This window comes from Mus musculus, chromosome 7 (genome assembly GCF_000001635.26).
Source record: "Mus musculus strain C57BL/6J chromosome 7, GRCm38.p6 C57BL/6J".
Lineage (NCBI taxonomy): Eukaryota > Metazoa > Chordata > Mammalia > Rodentia > Muridae > Mus > Mus musculus.
The window spans coordinates 126,107,843-126,128,983 of record NC_000073.6 but is presented as its reverse complement, the minus strand read 5'-3'; the positions used below and the strand labels follow the sequence as shown (position 1 = coordinate 126,128,983).

At 43.6% G+C, this 21,141-nt stretch overlaps 1 protein-coding gene across 7 annotated transcripts in view; it reads left to right on the top strand.

Annotated features, from left to right (window-relative positions):
* The window catches only part of Xpo6 (exportin 6), a 98,822-nt gene that overhangs the window by 71,556 nt on the left and 6,125 nt on the right, over positions 1–21,141 (top strand). For all 7 annotated transcript variants that reach the window (XM_017312342.2, XM_017312341.2, NM_028816.3 and 4 more), the window contains 9 exons: positions 688–757; positions 4,453–4,612; positions 8,535–8,627; positions 13,032–13,176; positions 15,181–15,327; positions 16,043–16,232; positions 18,915–19,070; positions 20,084–20,198; positions 20,361–20,532. In XM_017312342.2, coding sequence (XP_017167831.1) covers positions 688–757; positions 4,453–4,612; positions 8,535–8,627; positions 13,032–13,176; positions 15,181–15,327; positions 16,043–16,232; positions 18,915–19,070; positions 20,084–20,198; positions 20,361–20,532 — 1,248 coding nt within the window. The remainder of the gene's footprint in view (positions 1–687; positions 758–4,452; positions 4,613–8,534; positions 8,628–13,031; positions 13,177–15,180; positions 15,328–16,042; positions 16,233–18,914; positions 19,071–20,083; positions 20,199–20,360; positions 20,533–21,141) is intronic.

Genomic DNA, 21,141 nt, shown 5'->3' with positions numbered 1-21,141 from the left:
AATTGCATTGATAAAAGACTCGTCTGTGTTGTTCTCACTATGGACAGATTGCTAAATCTCCCTGCCTGTGTATATGCTAGATTTCATCTCCTCCTTTAAGGCAATTGAATTACTGGGTCAGCTCTGCATATAACAGCTGAGAGCCACTAGTTGGCATTCTCTCACAGGAAGTGGCAGTTTACTATGCTAGCTGCATGTTTAAGTCTTGACTTACCTTGATGGTGAGTGTAGAAGCCTAAGAAAGAAAGGGAGCACTATGAAGTCCTGTCTTTTAAATGAGCAAGGGAAATACACATAAATAACTGGGCCTGCCTTTTCTCTCAGCCATGCACATTAATAAGACCTATGTGATAGGGTTTTTTTGGCAAGGTCAGGGACCTTGGCCTAGTTCTTCAAGTTGCAAGTCTTGTAGAGTTGAATCCCCTTTCTAGGATTGTAGTAGTCTTGCCCCAGAATCATTTGCTATCATTTTTAAAGCAATCAAACTGACATTGATTTCTTTATTGTTCTGGCACTATACTAGCAGGTCTTATCTGTAAGAATTGAGGAGGGAATGGAAAGGGAGCTGTGCTTAGCATCTGTAAAGGGAAGTTGTCACCCCATAGCCACTCAATGCTTCAGGGTTAAAAATAGTATCAAAACTCGCATTTACAATTTTTGTTTTAAACTTTGTTTCTTTGTTTTCAGTTCCCAGTTCTTCAGGACAATTTAGAAGTTTATTTGGGATTACAGCAATTTGTAGTTACTTCGGGGTCAGGTAAATTGGTCTTTATTTTCAATTTTAGCTTAGCATTAAAAAATTGGGCTAATAGTTAATTATTGCCACCTCTGCTATAATAATGTGGTTTGCCTTGTACAGCTTTTCTTTACATCTCTTCAACTCCTAGACAGAAGGTTTTTAAAATTCTTGCTACAAAGAAGCTGGGGGGAGTGGGGGGAAGCTAATCAGGGCAAAAGCTAAAAGCTCTGAAGTGTTTTTTACATACCCTAAAACAGCAAGTGTGCTGGAAAGAAAATGGTTGTGGCCTTTCACTGGGGTAGTGTCTGCCTCTCTGGCTTGTGGAATGAGGCAGCCAGCTCTGGTCATTCTGGAGCTCTCCTGCTGTGAGCGGCTTGGTGAGGCCTACAGGAGGCTCTGCCCACAGCTGGATGCCAAGACTTGTCCTAGGTTGGAGTGGAGGGTTAACATTTGTTACTCTGCTGATGATAATTATAGCCTGTTTGTAGAATACTCATGTGCCAGGCACTATGTTGTTTACTGTGTCGTTCCATTTTCTCCTCTACTGTGAGACAGAAGTATTATTGCTATAGTTATCTTACTTTACAGAAGAGGACAATGCTTTTCAGAAATGTTGATTTACCCAGGGCTGCATAGCTGGTTTATGCTAATAGCAAGATTAGGTATAATGAGGAGTGGTGGAAAGATGCCATAAACTGACATTCATTTTTGCCAGATGAAAATACCAGAACCTCAGTCTATGCTTTGCACATCTTCCCCTTTTATCCCACCATGAACTGCTCGTGAACCGTTCCGTATGGGCCGACCTTACCTGTAGTTTTGCCAGGCCTGGCACTGAGCTTCCTCCCCACAGAGGGTAGCTTGTTCTTGGGTGAACTGGTCATTTATGGCAGGGCCTTCATGGAGTCTCATGTGAGACTGCCCTTTCTGCGTGGATTTTTAATCCAGTTCAGAGATCAGCTTCCCTTCATTGAAGGACAGTCTTCCACCTGTCTGTCCTCCCTGAAGCCCACCTCCTGCTAGTTTCAGAGAGCTTCTCGGTCATTGTTGCAGTGCATATTTTAGTGTTAAAACCTAAGGCTAGAGAAATCATTATTTCTTGCTTTAAAGTGAGTTTTCTTCTCCATGATGAAGCGTCTGTCCACACCGTACGTTCAAATGAAAGCCCATGCTTCCAATGCAAAAGTTTGTTCTCTGGTCCCCTGATGGCTTTGCTCCCCAAAGTTCCCCCTGTTCCCTGGTGGGTTGCAGCTCTTTCTTTCTTTTCACTTTTGGTTTACCCCTTTGCAGAGTTATTAATCTTTCAATCTCAGGTGTTGGGGAGCGAGGTGTAGTTCCCCTTCATTTGACTCTGACTGTTTATGACACTTGAGTGATTATGATTGGTAGCAGACCCAGTAGAGTTGCTGTGAAGCTCAGGGGCGTGTCCCCCCTCCAGCCTGCACATTAGACACACTTGTTAGCATATCTGCTACTGCTGAACTTCTTATCAATGCTTCCTTGGTAACAAAGCAAGGCAAACCTGTGCCTGTAGCTGCTGTGTGCCTCTTGCCCCTGGCAGGTCAACTTTTGATCTTAATGTTGGTCTGTCCTGTGTGAGGACTGGGCCTCTCTCCTTATCTGTTCTCCTCACACCTGTTTTTGTATCTGGCTTTTGCTGTTCCTCATTGAGATTTTTCCCGCAGCTCTCAGCCAGCCTTTTGATTAGTCACACAAGCGTTCTTGCCCAAGAGATTGTTTTGTTCATTTACAGGATAGAAAAGCTTGACATTTATCTTGTCTGTTATGTGAAGGTTGATTTCTGATTTGTGTATTCTCTCAGAGTAGAATACCTTAAACGCTCTCATTTATATCTGTATCCCTTCACTTCTTGGACAAGGAAGCTGCTCTTTAGCCTGCTTCCTGATAGCTTGGTTTATTGGGGAGAGGACAGTTTAAAAGCCTCTGACCCTGTATGTAGCAGGACTTGCATCTAAAGGCTGTACCTCACAGACATTCTGTTCTGGGCTACTGGATGAGGCTCCTGTGAGAGATCAGGAAAAGATGGGCTTGCAGATGGTTGTAGAGTGACGTGGGGAAGATTGCCAATGACCAAACCTTGGTCAAATAAGAAAAGCATGTGTCACTATACATAGTAAGTAGTCCCTTCCCGAGTGCTACGTGTGCTTCTGTGGTGGGGGAGGTAGGCTTCCTAGAGGAATGGGACAGGGCTAGAGAATTTAATTAGAGATATATCCTGCTTTTGTATTTGTCTGCCTTGCAGATAGCTCAGGAAAGTTTCATCTGCAGTTTTGATTGCTATGAATCTTTGCTAGAACATGTACTAGATTGGACTAGACAGAGTTAGTTTTATTCAGTCCAAAATGGTCAAATGTCAGCACTTTCATTTTATTCAGGCCCAAAGTGTAAAATACATGCATTTGAATAAAATACTGTGTAGACACATTTTTATTCAAGATGCTGTGTATGTGGCTAGACAGACCAGGTATGCTGCAAGGGGATCACATGATGGTGTTGGTGAGGATCCTCAGTAGCAGGGAATGAAGTTGTTCTTAGGCGACCTGAGTGTAGGCAAAGGTGCATACACACCCAGAGCGAAAGACTGTTGATTCTGACTAGTGGCCATGTTGGCTGTCCACACAAAGGATTTTATAGTTGTAAGGTGAACAGATGGCAGATGTTTGATAGAGCCAACACCAGGGGAGGAGGTTAGTGATAGATGGTGAAAGCCTGGAGTGGCCACGGGAGGACAGATTTGGAAAGTGCTAAGGGAGGGTGAGTTTGCAGGGGTCCAAGGCTAGCCTTTAACTATTCTTCCCGGCTTGTCATCTCCTGTGTTTGAGAAGCAGTTTATCAGATTCCAGTCTTTCTCCAGACTGACAATCCTTTCTGCCTTCTGGTTTTGTGAGTATCTGTGAAGAGACAGAATGACTAAATTGGGGATATTTTGTCATCTTAGCATCACATTTACCAAGTTTGGATGTTTGTTGAAAAGTAAGAAAGTTTTAGGCCTTAGAAAGTTTCTAGTTCTTTGTGACCCGTGATAATTACAAACTTTAATGATGCCCTCTGTGTTGTAGGGTTTAATGTAGTTAGTCCTACAGTGAATTAGGTGATAGCATCGTCCCTATTTTAAGGCTGAAGAGACAAGTGAGGGAGGAAGGGTTGATGGTGCTCATAGTGGAAAGTGTAAGGAACTCTCCACTGGACCTGAGCCCTGTGTCCTTTTTCTCCTTTGTGCTGACCTAACACCTGGAATAGAATGCATAACACACCCAGTTCATTTTTAGCAGGGTTCAATCTTCTTTCAGCTTGGGAGAGTTCATTCTGAGACAGCCATATGCAAGAGTGAGCTAGAGCCGAGCTAGAGTGACTGAGCTCACAGAGTTCAGCAGTAGGACCGTGCTGGCTCTTACTTACTGGACTCACCCATTTGCATGCCTTTTTCATAGGTTGGTAATGCCATAACTGTATAAGTATTAAAAGGAGTTATAGCAGGGATGTACCAGGCTGTGTCTTTGTCCTGGGTCCCTGGAGCAGCACAGATAAAGTTGTAGGCAGAAGCTGTGCTCAGATGTCCTATTCTGTACTGGGAAACACCTGAAGATTTTTACTGTTGGAGCAGGGTTTACCCCACATGACTTGTATTGGAATGGTTGTTTATTACAACTAAAGCTTATTTTCTGGAAAAACTGAGAGATGTTGTGTTCTAGGACACAGGCTGAACATCACAGCGGAGAACGACTGCCGGCGTTTGCACTGTTCCCTGCGAGACTTGAGCTCCCTGCTGCAGGCTGTGGGCCGATTAGCTGAATACTTCATTGGGGATGTGTTTGCTGCAAGGTTCAATGATGCTCTCACAGTTGTGGAGAGGTAGGTTGGCTGAGTCATGCACCTCTCCTTCAGAGTTCAGCTCTCCTTTATATGGAGGTTAGCATGTAGCCCATATCATGTGTCCTTTGTCCTTCTGCCATGCACAGGTTAATAGAGAGCAGACTGCCATTTGCTGTACTGAGCTTTTAAGATCCTCATCAGCAAAACAGTGGGAAAGTTTCTTGTAGGTTTACTATGAGAATTAAAGGCACTTTGTGTGGTGTTGAACACAGAACAAACAGTAAACACAAGCCAAGCTGTAACTTCACTGACAACCTTGTGTGTTGCTGTAAAAATGGTTTTACCAGGCACAGTCAAGATCCTTCAAGGAAGCCCTACTGGGGCTGGGACAATACTTTGCAAGTGGGACCTGAGTTTGATCTTCAGAACTAACATCAAAAAGCAGAAAACAAACAAGCAAAAAGCAGTTAAAAACAAGACAAAAATCCCAGGCACAGTGATGTGCATTTGTAATCCCAGCTCTGGGGAAGGAGATACAGGCCGATCCCTGACAGCCTCTCCTACTCAGTGGGCTTCCCACTGACCAAAAAAAAAAAAAGGAAGGACGAAAAAGAAAGTACCTGAGGAACAACGCACAAGGTTGTCCTTTTGTCCTCTACACCAACATATCACTCATATCCATGAACTTACACGTACACATACACACTCATGCACAGAGGGAGGAGAAGGGGCAGGTTTCACTAGACAACAGTATTCATTTCCTTGTGCGCAGCTGGTGTTAGAGGTCTAGATTTTTCAGGGTTGGTTCAGTCCCATCAGCTCCAGAGAAAGTTGTGCAGTCTGTAGTCCCAGCTGGAGTTTGGGTTCTAGGAGAGAAACTGAGCTATTTGCTGGGAAATACCTCATTCAGTTGCCCGATCCTTCCCCTAAAGGTTTTGGACCCTGAAGGACAGGTGCAAGTGTTGGGAGCTTCAGGCAGGCGAGGATTAGATTCATAGCTGCGCAGGCACTGGTAAAGCTTGAAGCGCAGAGCCTGCTGCTTTCATTCATAGAGTGGTCGCGTCACTGGTAACATGCAGGGAGACAGCCCCAAGAGCTGAGTTAGCTTGCATACCAAATTTCTTATTTTGTTTATTTGAGACAGGGTCTTATTGTGTAGCCTGGCTAACCTGGAACTTACTATGTAGACCACCAGGCTGGCCTCTAATTCATAGAGATTCACGTGTTTCTGCCTCCACAACCCACTCATACCAATTTTTTTAAAAAATGTACATTTTAGCTTAAAACTGAAGTAACTGAGGGTTTTAAATCCCTTAACAACAAAGTTAAAATTAACGATAGTCGATAGTTGTAGTGAATAATAGTAGTCTGTAGTAATCAGAAAAGTTTAAGAGTAGTCTGACTCTGTCTTGTTTCATTTTACTTTGAGAGGTGTGTCATGTGATAGTGGATACTTTGTTTCGCTCATGTGTTAATGAGAAGGAACTTATGATTTTAAGAGTTCAAATTCCAGGCTTTTTCCAAACTATGGAATTTTGAATTCCAGTCTAATTTTCTTCTCTGTCCTGTGATAGGCCCATTTTCACTAATGATTCAGTAAGGGTAGAGTACATCTTCCTGTCTGAATTAGATAACCATTATTGAATATGGCTCAGTTAGCAATTTAGATATGTATGTCAGTCTGCTTAACTAACACTGGTGAGATGACATCAGAGAGCCTTATGCTTACGTATCTGCCTAAAAAGCTTAGGTTTGCAACCTCAGCATTTAGAAACACCTGCTATTTTGTTTGCATTAAGACTAGTGTGTGCAGTTGGTTGGTAGTGATCACTGCCTATAATCCTAGCAATTGGGAGGCAGAGGCAGGTAGATCTCTGAGTTTGAGACCAGCCTGGTCTACAGAGTTAGGTTCCAGGATAGTCAAGGCTACACAAAGAGACTCTTGTCTTGAAAAAACGAGAGAGAGAGAGAGAGAGAGAGAGAGACAGACTAGTATATGAGAGAAGACTTTCCTATAGTTTCATGATCTGATGACATGATCTGATGCCAGTGTGATTACCAGTGTTCTCTTGTAGGTCACATAAAACTTGATAATACAGTTGCTGAACACATAGTAAATTACACATTTAATGTACACATGATTTAAGGCGCTAAACACCAGAAGACAGGAAGATATGGCTTAGTTATATTGTAGAAGACAAGGACAGAAGGCTGAGACTTGCTGGCCATCAGCCTGGATGGGTATATCAAGAGGTCCTATTTCAAGAGAGTAAGGTGAAGAAAGCTAGAACAGAACGCTTAGAAGCCATGTGGCCTATGTGCTTGCATGGCTCATATACACAGCTGTGGTTTTAACACTTGCTGTGCACAGTGCTGTGTTGCTCACTGATAGTTGCTTTCATTCCTTTATAGCAGAACTTCTTTCTAAGGCTTTGGTTAATGACTTGGCTCTTCACACTTGCTTTCTTGACTCTGTGGAAGTGCCCTTCACACTTTTCTCCAGCCCTCGGTCCATTTATGGTTTCCTTTTGGAATAAAGTCATGCATTCCATACATCTGAGAGGAATATTTTCCAGAGCACAGGCTTCCTTTCTAAAGTGCTAAGCTCTTTCAAGATGGTGATTTCCACACCCCCCTCTCCCCCTCAACCATGCCTTGGCCTGGGACCAAGCAGCTGCCCCTGTGGTGACCTCCTCAGTTGAGAGGTTGCCTGCAGGGTTGTGTGGAATTGGCCAGAACTTTGCAGTGCTGTTCTGTTCACTGAGCTCGGAGGGCCTTCCTGCATCCTAAAGGAGCGCTGCTGTGCCTGGTGCTGCTCACCATACACAGTGGTCCTTGAATAACCTGTACGCTCAACTGCTTAACTTCTAGAAAGATTTGCTCCCCTCATCTGTTTCTTACAGCATGTTATCAATTTATTACCAACAATTTCTAATCTTCAGAGAAGTTGATAAAATTATATGAGGAGAGAAGGAGGGAGACAGAGGATAGATGGATATGAGCCAGCCATCTAGATTCTAGATTCTATAGCACATATTTTACCCTTTACTATATATTGACCCATTGTAAACATTGAAATGATTTTAAGTTTATCATCAGATCTTTAGATAAATTGTCAAAAGAGCAGGCTCGATTTCTTAAAGTATTTTATTTCTTTATAAAATAGTATATATAGCTGGGCAGAGATCATGTATATAATCGCTGTCTTTGAGAGGCTGAGGCAGGAGGAAAAGAGGACCATCCTGGGCTACATGGCAATACATTGCAAAAAAAGTGTGTACACACGTGCACATGGCATTAGATATTCATAATATACAATCTAGGAATATAGAAAAGTAGAGAGGAAACAGTAGTCCATAATCTACCTGCCTCCTCCATCCCACTCTAGAGTAAACTGGGCTGGCATGTTCTTCTGGGGAAAACTTTTCAGCCTTGCCTCTGTTGTCTGTGCACATGTGAATCTGCCTCAGTGTGTGTGTGTGTGTGTGTGTGTGTGTGTGTGTGTGTGTCAAAGGACAACTTGTGGGAGTAGGTTCTATCCTACTGTGTTTGTGTGTGTGTGTGTGTGTGTGTGTGTGTGTGTGTGTGTGTAGGTCAAAGGACAACTTGTGGGAGTAGGTTCTATCCTACTATGTAGGTCCCAGGGAGCAAACTCAGGTGAACAGGCTTGGTGACAGGTGCCTTTACCCTTTACCCACTGAGCCATCCTACCAGATGTTGTTTTAGGCTTTTTGATAACATAAATGCTGTGGTGCTTTAGAAAATGGTTTTGTATATAACCTTACTTCACAACGCTAGCTGTTTTCTTGGAAAGAATTGGAGATCAGATTTTTTTTTTTTTTTTTTTTTTTTTTTCCCTGTCTGAAAATTAGCCCTTGGGTTTTCTTTGATAGCTTGTCCATTTTGTTTGTTTTGGGCTCTGGTGCTTGCTGTCATTTTTCACCTATTGCTTTGTTAACAGGTTGGTCAAAGTTACTCTGTATGGATCTCAGATAAAACTGTACAACATTGAAACAGCTGTGCCATCAGTGTTGAAACCCGACCTCATTGATGTGTAAGTAAAGAGTAGTAACTGTGCCTTCTTGAGAGATGTTGACCCTACCTCTAGATGAACTGCAGCAACCAACAGTAGTGGCTGCCACACATAAAGGGAAAGCTCTTTATCTGACCCTAGAAAGACAGATTGTTGAGTATGGTGTGGTAAATGTAATTGGTTGAACTAAAGAGAGCAAGGATGAGGCTCTACAGGGCAGGCACTGCAGGAAACAGCAGAGAAGGGCTGTGAAGTTGAGAATTGGTGAGCACTAAAGGTACGTGGGAATGGTGTAGAAACACCTGATCCCTGTGTCTCTTACCCTGCACAGGGTTCACGTTCACTGACAGTTGGTGATAGTGGGAAACCCCAACCATCTCACACTCAAAAGCTGCACCAACTAGGGGCAGGGGATTTCCGTGCTTTTTCCTCTAATTAACTCCAGTTCTGTTACTACTTGGTAGCATCATGCTGAGGATTTAATCCCCACGATATCACGTCTGCATCTGCTTTCCAGTGCCAGCTGCTGCTCCAGCTGTGTTTCTTACGCTGCTGACTGAGGGCTGGAAGTTGGGATGCCCGTGTCTTCCTCTACAGATTTGGCTAATTTGCTGTAGTGAGTCTCAGAACTTGGCAGGACACAGCTCCGTTTATTAGAAGAGATGAGTAGAGGAAGATGTATGAGGGTTCTCAAGAGCCTCCCTGTCGTCGTTGCTGAGCAGACTCCCTCTGAGAGGCTCCCAGCCCACATAATCCCCTGGCCTTAGTATGGAAGCCTGACTGATGGCTTAAGTCATCAGGGAATCCTTTAGTCCTTTTACCCCCTCCAGAGGCTGAGTGTGGCTAAAGTCCCAACCCTCCAAGCACATGGCTGGTTCCCCTGGCAGTTTGGCCTTCCCCCCGGCAATCTAGGGACTTTATAGAAATTGCCTTGCTTAACATATGCTCAGGTGTGTTGGAAAGGGTTGTTAAAAGTAACAAAAAAAGACTTGGACTATTCTAAAGCTATTTCTGGAACTGAGGGCAAAGACCAAATGTTTTCAAGCAAAAGATGTCCTTATTTGAGGGAACATTGTAAGGACCATGGGAGCTATACTTCAGCTATTGGTCCAAACCCAAACCTGACATTTTCCTTTAGAATTTAAGTTTGGTAGGAAGGCACAGGGCCCAGATGTTTGTGTATTAAATTAGAATCTCAGGTTACTTTGACATTTGACTCAAGATTCTCATGCAGAGTATGTAGATTGGGGAAGTACATGGAAGGGTTAGCATCTGGAGACTGGAAATAAACCTTATTCTGTTAGACTGCCCAAAAGATTTGCTCAGGTCTAGAGCAGATACTGATAAACCATGACAACCCCCACCCCCACCCCCACCCCCCTTATCTCCACCCTATCTTAAAAGTAGTGAGAAGAGGAGGATCAAGCTGCAACAGTTAAGACCCTTTTCCCTATCCTGGCCGAGGCAACAGTTAATGGAGTAGTAGGGGCATTCCAGTGAGTAAACAGAACAAACAGACTTCTTCATAGAGACTGAGAAGAAGAAAGAGAAGAATGGGCTGGGACAATAAGAATATGATGCTTAGCACCCAGCTACTTCAGGGTATCCTTTGTGTAAAGATTAAGTCGGAGGAAACTCATGTCTTTTGAAACTTCCCTCTGGGAAACTTGACTGCCAACTCTGGGTTTTTGCATTTAACAGACAGGTAAGCAGCTATGTTTTAGCTTGGAGATGAGCCTTTAGCTGAGTCTGTTGGAACTGACAGTGAAGTATGTGCAGTTTCAGCATGCTCCATTAGAACACAGCCATGGACATTCATTTACATAGCAGCTGGGGCCACTTTGTACACCACAGCTACAGCTAACCAGCACCAGCTCAGAGTGTGTGGTCTGCAAAGCCTAAATCTTAAAAAAAAAAAAAAACAACAACAACAACAAAACTTTGGTCTTTATAGAAAAAGTGTGGCTAGACAGTGGTGTCACACACCTTCAATACCAGCATTCAGAAGACAAAGGCAGGAGAATCTCTGTGAGTTCAAGGCCAGCCTGATCTACAGAGTGAGTTCCAAACCCTGTCTTGAAAAAACCAACCACCAAAAAGAAAAAACCTCAAAACAAACAGAAACGGAAAACAAAACAAAAACCTTAAAAACCAAAAAGGAAAAAGAAGGAAAGAAAAAATGTTATTCGCTTCTGCTGAAAATTAAATAAATAGAAGAAAGAGACTTATTTACTATAGTCTTATATTTAAAACACGTTACTTTCCTCTTTGAGAACTAGAGAAATCTGTGTGGCAACTCCTAAGCAAGATGCCCATTGGCTCTTGATCAGGACAGCTGCACAGGCAGGGTTGTAGGAGGGTTGCTTTGGAGCTCTCTGGTGTGTGCACCATAGTGATTGATCTGGCCTTGCTGGGTTTCTCAGTTTGGTTCTTGGACTATAAGTAAAAGATAGACTGCTCAGTGGATTCTGAATGTGACAAAGAAACTGGCTTCCTGTTAAGACCTTCTAGATTTTCCTGCTTTGTGCTTTTTAGTTCCTTTTTTTTTTTCTTAACAAAAAGATTTTGAAAGTCTGTAAAATATAGTTTAAAAAGAGAAAACAAAACAAAGAAACTATAGAATAGAATAAAATACCTTCATTTCCCTGGAGTTATGATTTTGGTTCTAGGGATTTTTTTCCCCTTTGTGTTTGCATACTTAGGTCCTTTTTGTTTGTTTTTGTTAAGCAAGTTGATACATTGTAGATAGGGTGTTACTTCAGGTATCTCCTAGAAACAGGGCTACTTTATAGAACTATATTACCATTATAATCACTTAAAAAGCTGCAAGCTAATATCTAATTTACACACATAGCTGAAGGTTTGATCATGATCCAATATTAAGTCAGTCTCCTGTAATCTAGAGTAGTCCCTAGTTATATATGATTTGTGAGTGAGTAGAGGTGTGTCAGAAAGAAAGAGGCAGACAGGTATCATGGAGCCCAGGCCTTAGTTTACTGTTGAAAGAATATTCTACAGTCCAGATTTAACAAGGTTTAGGCTAAGTGTTTGTAATAAGATGGCTGCATTCTATGTCTTACATCATGTCAGTAAGCACTTGGATCATTGTTGATGCTGTTTAATTTGAAGTGATTCCTGTCTACATCCTAGCTCTGACCATGGGCAGACTCTAGAAACTGGCTGCCCCTCATATCTAAGACCTGCTGTTTAACATAATATTTTCTCCATTAAAAGGAACCAGACCTCCTTTGGTGCAGGATACTGCTGGAGAATGCTGTAGAGTCAGTAAATAAGGAAGTGGTTCCTGAATGTGTCTTTAATAGGCAAGAACACAGTGGAGCTGGCTTTAAGGGATTTTTTTTTTCTGTTTATACTTAGTCAGAAATAAAACAAAACAGTGATTACGCTATTTTGAGTAAAAATCCATATAGTCTTTTTTTTTTTTTTTAATTAAGATTCATCAGTTTGCATTAAGGGATCTTCATGGTACCCATCTGATGGGGAACTCTGTATTTAGATCTTGTCAGGGTATCAACTCAGATTGCTTGGTGGTGACTGTAGAAAAGCTGTATGTAGCCGTGTTGGTTAGTGTTTTGAACTAGATAGACTTCTGCCTTGCCTCTGTAAGACCTGTTTATCATCTTTGATGAGTTGGGAGCTTTTGGAATTGTATGTGTTCTGTTTTTGGTTTTGTTTTTTGTTTTTTTTTTTTTGTTTTTGTTTTTTTTCTGTTTCTAACTGACCTGGAATAGACTATGTAGATAGACCATGTTGGCATCAAACTCAAATCTGCTTGTTTCTGCCTCCAAGAACTAAGATAAAAGATGTACCTGGCATGTTTTGGGGTTTCATTTGTTTATTTGGCTATTTTCAGTGTTGTTTTTAAACACGGTTTCACTTTGTAGTTGAGGCTGATTTGGAACCTGGAGTGTTCTCACCTCAGTCTCTGGAGTACAGGGGTCACAAGTGTGCCACTATGCCTGGTTTCATTGTGAACTTTAAGTGTGTATTTTATAAATGTGTGATCCAGAGAAGCCTTTGCAGAAACTAAATACCTGGATGCTCTAGGTGGACAGATACTTAGAGGGGAAGGTGAGCTTTGAAATCTTCTGTCAAAAATACTGTTACTTACCTAGACCATAGTAAATTTTTAGTTTTTAAACTTAGCATATTTCCCCTAATATTTGTTATCTTCTTAAATAAACTACGTGCCACAGAAAGACTGAGATCTGGGAAATGTTTAGGAACTGCAGTGTGTGTTCATCTCCAGACAGTGTGAGCAGGTGACTGACTTCCCTGCTGTCGCTGTCTTAGAATGCTCTGCAGCGCGCATGGAGTTCTTGTCTTCCCCCTGGAGGTGGAGACAAGCCCACGCCACCAGACTCACCTGGCTCTCCCGGGTCACTGCTTCTTTCCTTCCCGCAGGCACGCTCAGTCACTTGCGGCTCTCCAGGCCTACTCCCACTGGCTGGCGCAGTACTGCGGTGAAGCCCATCGACAGAACACACAGCAGTTTGTGACACTCATCTCTACCACAATGGACGCCATCACACCTCTCATCAGCACCAAGGTCTTAAGACAGAAAATGTTGCACTTTTTACCTAACTCTGACTCTCTCTATAGTCCTGTTTACCACAAGACCAAAATGCTATCCTGACTGGGTGGTAACAACTGGATTGTTTCATGTTCTCTTAAGTTTTTTTTTTTTTTGAATTGCATTTATTTGTTCGTGCATGATTGCCACAGCATGCCTGTGGGAGTCAGAGAAGAACTGGGAGGAGCCGGTTCTCTTTCCTACCATGCTTGTCCTTGAGGTTAAACTTAGGTTCTCAGGTTTGTGGTGGTGAGGACCTTTCCCCTCAGCCATCTTGCCAGCCCTCACGTGTCTTTTCAGTTGTAGTCCACGTATGCTCAAGTAGGACTTTTGGGTTTTCCTCATAGTGAAAGTACCCACTCAGTTCTATTGACTAAAACGTTTTGCTGCTGTTTGATCTCATTCCTTGAAACAACATTGCTTACAGTCAATACTGGTGGCAATCCTTTTAGACATGTTTCTGTGCTTTTATAGACAGTTTGTAGATAGCTGGAGGCACTGTTGTTGTTCCCTGCATGCTTTGTTCTCTCTTCAGTGTACAGAGCACCTTGAGGTTTCATAGTGCCCAGTGTTGTCTCCTGACGAGGATGTGATTTACTCTTCACTGATAGGAAGGGGCCCTCTTTGTCTACACTTCGGCAGATGCTAGAGATCCTAGAGTGGTTGTCAAGTGAAATTGCTAAGTAAATGTTACAGCTGTATAAAGTGGATAGAACCTAGTAGTTCTCTAACCTAGTAAGACTGCTAACTTGCATGCTGCATGCTTTCAGGTGCTCTTGCTGTCCTTGCACACACAGGCAGTGGGTTCCGATGGGCGCTGTGTTGACTTTCATAAACCTGTTGTATTTATAATGGTGATTTCTAAAAGTTCTTATGCCCCTAAGGAGTATGTTCCATAATTTCCCTAGCTCTTGCTCCACTGTAAGGTTCATTCCACTGGGGGAAGTGAACTGGGAATTTAGCTCAGTTAGTAGAGTGCTTTCCTCATATGTACGAAGCTTTGCATAAAAACCTGGTTTGGTGGTGCACACCTGAAATCCCAACATTCAGGAAAAGAAGCAGAACCAGGCCATTTGACTACATAGTAAGTCCCAGGCGTCGGACTGCATGAGACCTTGTGTTTCAATTCATAGATATTTCCAAATAGACACATTTTAAGAATATAGCTTTATTCTGTTATGTAATTTCCTTAGAATAAGTAGAGACTATGGTGTTAAAGGTTAGAAATATTTTGTGATTCTAGGAAATTACCATGATATATCCTTCATAAATAATTCTGCAGACCTTGACTCTTTAGTGTGGTGGTTGTCTTCAGTCTTACCCATCTTTGGTCCATACTATAAAAAGCTTTTTTGGATGCAGGCATGGCTATTGGGGTGGGATGGGGTGGGGTGGGGTGGGGTGGGGTGGAGTGGGGGGGGGAGAGAGAGTGTGTGTGTGTGTGTGTGTGTGTGTGTGTGTGTGTGTGTGTGTGTGTGTGTGTTTAATACAGGCAAGGCCAAGACCAGTTTCCAACCACTCCTTTCCAAGAACTTTTATGGTTTGGAAATTTCCAGTGATTTGAACCAAGTTTTTTTTTTAAGGCATGTTGAGGTGACAGAAATAGAGACCAGGAGACTAGTGAGATTAAATGCAGAAAGGAAGGGCTGAGTGAGACCCTGACTTCATGACTGCTGCTGTGTTTGAAGGAAATACTTAGACAGCATACAGTGAAGGCGCTGTATAATAGAACAGATATATGCAAGTTGAGGGGTGACTGGGAAGAAGGAAAAGAATGATGCAGACGAGGGCAGCAGCTAGAGATGTAGACTAGACGACAGTAATTTTGTTTGAGAGTCATCTTAGGAGACACTGCAGACACATTCTTCAGTGAATGGTATAGTTTAACAGTCATTAACTGCTGCCAACTGAGGGAACTCTCCTTTAGCAGTCAAACAGAAGATGAAGTAAGCCAGCATGTCACATATCTTCTGTTTCTAGGTCCAAGACAAGTTGCTGCTGTCTGCGTGCCACCTACTGGTCTCACTAGCCACCACCGTGCGGCCTGTCTTTCTGATCAGTATCCCTGCAGTGCAGAAGGTGTTCAACAGCATCATTGATGCCTCTGCCCAGCGTCTAACAGATAAGGTAGGACACATCCCAGTTAGCATTCTTGGAGCTCTGGCTGAAGATCTGGGGAAGTGGTGGCAGAGGAGGCTGATTCTGATTTTACATCTGAGTTGAAAGCCACTTCAACTTCACAGACTTGCTTCTGTGGGGTAGCATTGGCACAACTTACCGGTTTCTCTGACTCACGGCCAAGATCGATTCAGATGGGAAAACGTCCCTGTGCTCTCATTGGCTCAGGCCAGTCTGGCTTATATTCTCACATACTTTTGTTCTGGGGTTGAGAAACTATTTGGGAGGCTCAGAGTAGTTTGGAGCAGGAAGTGGAAGAGGTGTGTGGGTTTACAGACAAGTTCTTCAGAAGACCTGAATGTGAGCAAGAGAGTTCTTATGAGCCTGTTCTTAGTGCTTATTTGTGGGTCAGAGGGCAGCATCAAAGGCCATACCAGAATCAATATCTACTGAGATGTCTCCCTCCATGAGGCTTCGAATGCCAGATTGAGCAAGGTGAACACCAGCTAGGCTTCTTGGGGCTGACCCTGTACATTGAGACCCAGCTGTGGGGTTACTTCTGTGTTTCTTTTTCCTGCCTGGGTGCCTTTAGGTAGAGCATGACCAGGCTGTAAGAAAGACACCTAGGATCTGAAGCAGTGTATAGGGTACTAAATGTGTGTCTATTGGTTACCAGCTTTCACTTCCTTTTGACCTTTGATGGATGCCTTTGGGTTCCTTCTAGGCGCAGGTGTTGGTTTGCCGTGCACTTTCTAATACCTTGCTCCTTCCATGGCCAAATCTTCCTGAGAGTGAGCAGCAGTGGCCTCTGCGCTCGATCAACCATGCCAGCCTCATCTCTGCACTCTCCCGGGACTACCACAGCCTGAAGCCCAGTGCTACTGCCCCCCAGAGAAAGGTGCCACTTGGTGACAGTAAGTCGCTTCTGTGTAGACATTTGCACCTAAAGCCCTTGAAATGACTTCCGTTGCTTCACAGAAAAGGCTCGGATAGTAAGATGCTTATTAATTCTAATGTACATCTGCTGGACATACTTCCTGAGTGCATTCCCCTGTCTGCTAGCTAAGTGTTGGAACCTAAAGAAACCCTCTGTGAACTGTGTGCTGCCTCCATCTATTAGCCCTAGGGTGACTGTGAACCTATTTCAGATTCCTGTGTGAACTGTCTTCTGGGTGACCTTAACCTTTTCCAAATAAAAACATTTCAGAGGTTTTAGAAGAACATGAGCCTTCATATATAATACTGAGGTGTGATTGTTTATATTAACAAGGAGAAGAAAATGAGACAATTCTAATTCATGGAAAGAAGGATCAAGTTTCTCTGAAAATAACAAGTACAAAATATTTTTAAAAATAGAATACATCTTTTCACATTAGGAATAATGAAACACTATTAGATGGTGTTGCTTGTAGAAGAATGCCAACAGGGATGCTTTGTGAAATCTCACAGGTGGTAGTAAAGAGTGCTCTTTTTGTTAGTGTGAGTGAGGTAGGTCTAACTGTGCATCTCAGGCTAGCTTAGAATGCAGATAGTCAAGTTGTCATCTTTCTGGCTCACCTTTTCTTCACGGTAGCCTGCTGTAAGCACCATTTTTCTTTGTTTTTTTTTTTTTTTTTCCTTTTTGTTTTTTTTTTTTTTTTTGAGATGATTTTTCTAGAATTCATCACATAGACTAGGTTAGCTGACTAGTGGCAAAGAAGGTGGAGGAGGTAGAAGTCAGAATGGCTAAGTCTGAGACTCTGTACCACTTCTCAATGTCTCTTGCTTTCTGAGAATAAGGTCTTTAATGTCTTGGTTGTTGTTTTTATTGTTATTATTATTATTATTGCTATTATCTGAGGTAGATAGACTCTGTACAGCTCAGACTGTCCTGGAAGTTTTGATATTCCTGCCTCTGCCTCCGAGTGCTGAGTGTACAGGCGTGTCCTATCTGCCTGGCTTTCATGGTTTGTAATATACTATCTGTGGGTAGGCCACAGTCACACATTTAACAGTGCTTTCAGTTTACTTTATGTTTTGGTAAATAAACATTGGTCCTTAAAATTTTTCCTTGAGTGTCAGACAGATCTGATTTTTGTCTCTACACTCCATTGTTGTAGCCCCAATACCTTGTCCTTTATGTCTGGTACCCTGTCCTTCATGGGCTCCTAGCCTTATCACAGTCTCTGAGCATGCACAAGTTTGTGCTTGCTTCTTATCAGTGGTGTATAGTGCCTTTTGTTTGTTGTTGTGCCTCCCTGTGAGCAGTCTTCAGTGATCCAGCCTGTGATGAGTCACTGCCTTCCATCCATTGTCCGTGAGGGGTCTAGTCTGGCCACTGTTTCAGATGAAGAAAGCAGAGCTCAGCAGTTAGTGACACTAGAGGAACAGAGCTAGCTTTGCACGTCTCCTCAGCATGCCTTCTTTCTGTCACACCCTCCTCTGATTTAAGCTTTAGCCCACATAGGAACCTATGGACTCTGAGGTTCAAGACAGCGCACAACGCATACTGGAGGTTCGAGAGTGGCTCTCTCAGCTTCAATCTGGACTAGCCTATGGAGCTCATCAAGGCTGAGTCTGCTAGGCTTGAACTGAGTCAGGCAGCCTCCACTCATGTAGGAGAATGATGACAGCTTTCTCTTCCTATGTCAGGTGCCCTGCTAAACTTTGCCCCATAAGAACCTAATAAAGTTGGGTCTCTTGGCCTGACTTGGATCCTACCCAAGGTATAAGCTGGTTCCTGACCCTCTGCTGCTCACTTCTGATGTTGACTAGTAACTGCCAACATTCTCTGTGCAGTATAGAATCATGCTGTGAACTCATATGTCAGTATCTTGCTATAGTTAAATATGTTGCCACTAATAAAAAATAAGTATGTATACATTATCAGACTATAGGCCTGATAGGCCAAAGATTGATAAAGTAATTTTTCCTAAAGCCATCACTATTACATTGCATGGTAGGCTGTGCCTGTGTGGTTAGCAGGGTGGGTGCTGTCTGTTGCTGAAGAGAGATGAGTCTATTCTCCTGTGTTAATTGCCTGATCATTTGTTTCTTCAGTCTTCTTATCAGCTTATAGGGTATTTGGTTGGCCAGTTGGTGTTTTATGGAGAAGCAGGTGTGTGTATGTGTGTGTGTGTGTGTGAGATTGTCTCCTGACAAGCCTAGGCTGGCCTCAAACTCAGCTCTGCAGTTTGAACTTCTACTCCTGTCTCCTGAGTGATGGAATTAAAAGGTACACCACACCCAGTTTTTGTGTGATTCTGAGTGTTGAACCCAGGGCCTCGTGCTTGTTAGGCAAGAACTTGAGCTATATCCCCAGCCTATCATCTATTTGATTTATTGCTAGAGGTAGAGGGGGAGAAGGCATAAGTCTAAGTGTGCAGACAATAGGACAACTGGAGTCTTGAAGGTTAAAAGGAAGAGGAGAGAGATAGGACTTGGTGCCTATAGGGTCATATAATGAAAGAGATAAGTTCTACTTGTTAGTAAGACTTCCCTTTTGCCTTCCTGGTCTCTCCTCTGCAAGATTCCCCCCCCCCCCCCCTTGTGTATATTTCCTCTAATTATACCGTATCTCAGACAACACATAACTGAAGCTTCATCTTGACTTACAGCCAAAGTGATTATTCACCAGACACTTAGTGTCTTGGAAGATATCGTGGAGAATATTTCTGGGGAATCCACCAAGTCTCGACAGATCTGCTACCAGTCACTGCAGGAATCTGTTCAGGTCTCCCTGGCCCTCTTTCCAGCTTTTATCCATCAGTCAGGTAAGAGTTGGCTCAGAGGCCTGCCTTATGGATGATGGTGTTCACAAGGGCCTGCTTAGATCTATAGAGCAGCTGGCCTGGGCTGTGCTCAGTGAGGCCATACACACTGACAGAGGCAAAGCTATGACATCTTTGGAAAGTCTGGAGAGATGAGCTGAGCCCTTGGTGTCGACCTGGTGCCTGTCCTGTGACATGGAGTTGCTTGCAGGCTCCTGCTTAGTTTTCTTTGTAAATTAAGGTGGGTGGGTGAGAGATTAGGCACCATAACAGACAGGAAGGAGAGGAAAGAGGAACGGTGGGTACTGCTTCCTTAGCACCTGGCTGATGTAAACCACTGTCAGTGCTGCTGTCACCCTAGATAGGCCTGGCTCTCCTGCAAGCAGTCACAGTAGACTTATTGGTCTTAGGCAGCAGAGCCTTTATAGCTAGATGCACTGATTTCATCTTGTAAGCACTTTGTGTATGTAAGAACCAAAATGTCCCATGCGACTGACATTGTGACCTGGATATGGAACCACACTAACCAGAATCAATAAGTCCATTTGGTGGCCCAGGGCAGTGTGACCTGAGCACTCTGTCATTATCTACTTTTATCCACTTAACCTTGACCTACTACAGCGATGATTGGTCTTAGAGGGAAATGCCGAGGTACTCAGGTGTTGACCTAGTTGGATAATTTCTTGGATGTGAGCATAAAGTGGTTCATTTTCACCGAGAGTGCTGACCATGCTGGATGCGGGACAGTGTGCTGGGCTTCACGCTGAGACAACTCCATTTCCTACTGTGAGCAATCAGGCAGCTGTTCCCAGGACCAGAGCCGTGTTCTCAGCAGGCCCTTAATCATCTTCCACTTTCTGTCATTGGCTCTGATGGTGCTGGGGACATTTCTTCCAGTAGGAGAGATTAGAGAGAGATGACAGTGCAGATTGCAAAGGAAAACCGATGAAGCCGGGGCTGTCTTGGGTCTCTGTGCACATGGTGTTGACTGTTGGCCTCGTCTGTGCTTGGTTTAGATGTGACTGACGAGATGCTGAGCTTCTTCCTCACCTTGTTCCGAGGCCTTCGAGTACAGATGGGCGTGCCGTTCACAGAGCAGATCATACAGACTTTCCTCAACATGTTTACCAGGTAACCACACACCCACTGTCCAGGGCTTCAGAGGCAGGGGACAAGTCTGCTACAAAACGCAGGGCTTCCTGCTCCTCTCCCTCGCTTGCCGTAAGCATTGCTTGTCATGCCGGTTCCTAAAGAATCACTGTGAGTTACTCTGTGGCTTTCTCTTGCCTGCAGAGAACAGTTGGCTGAGAGCATCCTCCATGAAGGCAGCACTGGCTGCCGGGTGGTGGAGAAGTTCCTGAAGATCCTACAAGTGGTGGTTCAGGAGCCTGGCCAGGTGTTCAAGCCCTTCCTCCCCAGCATTATCGCGCTGTGCATGGAGCAAGTGTACCCCATCATTGCTGAGGTACGTAGGACCCGGGAGGACCCTGTGGTGCCTCCTGACTGGGAGGAAGGGAAAGTGTCTTGTGTTTTAAATCTCATTTACCAGTTCTCTCAATACTCTTTTCATTTTTGGGGTCCTTCCTCCCCCCAGAAATGGGTACATCATGCACACACATACATGAAAAATTAATAATAAAAATTATTTCTGGGTACTTAGGGCTTTTAAATGCCCATAACTCATAGCTAGAGAGATGGCTCAGCATTCAGTACATACTGCTCTTTTGGGGGACCTCTCTTCCTCTCCCTCCCACCCCCCAAGAATTCCCTCTACTTGGTAGTCTTGTTAAAGGCAGGTTCTTAGCGATAATTCAGATAGAGCTTTTAGTGGTCTGGAAAAATGAAAGGACAGGCACTGACTGTAGCAAGAGCAGAGTAAGTATAGACACAGATTGGATGTTACAACAGTAGTTGAGGGATGGGAGCTGATTTTATAGCTTTCTCCATGACCAAAGTCCAGAGCCCTGGGTTCTGGGACACACATGGCTGTGCAGCTGACAGTCAGAATTCTGCAGCAGTGTTGGGAATGATGTAGCTTGTGTGCTTGCTGGTAACTTGAACATTTGGGCGTTAA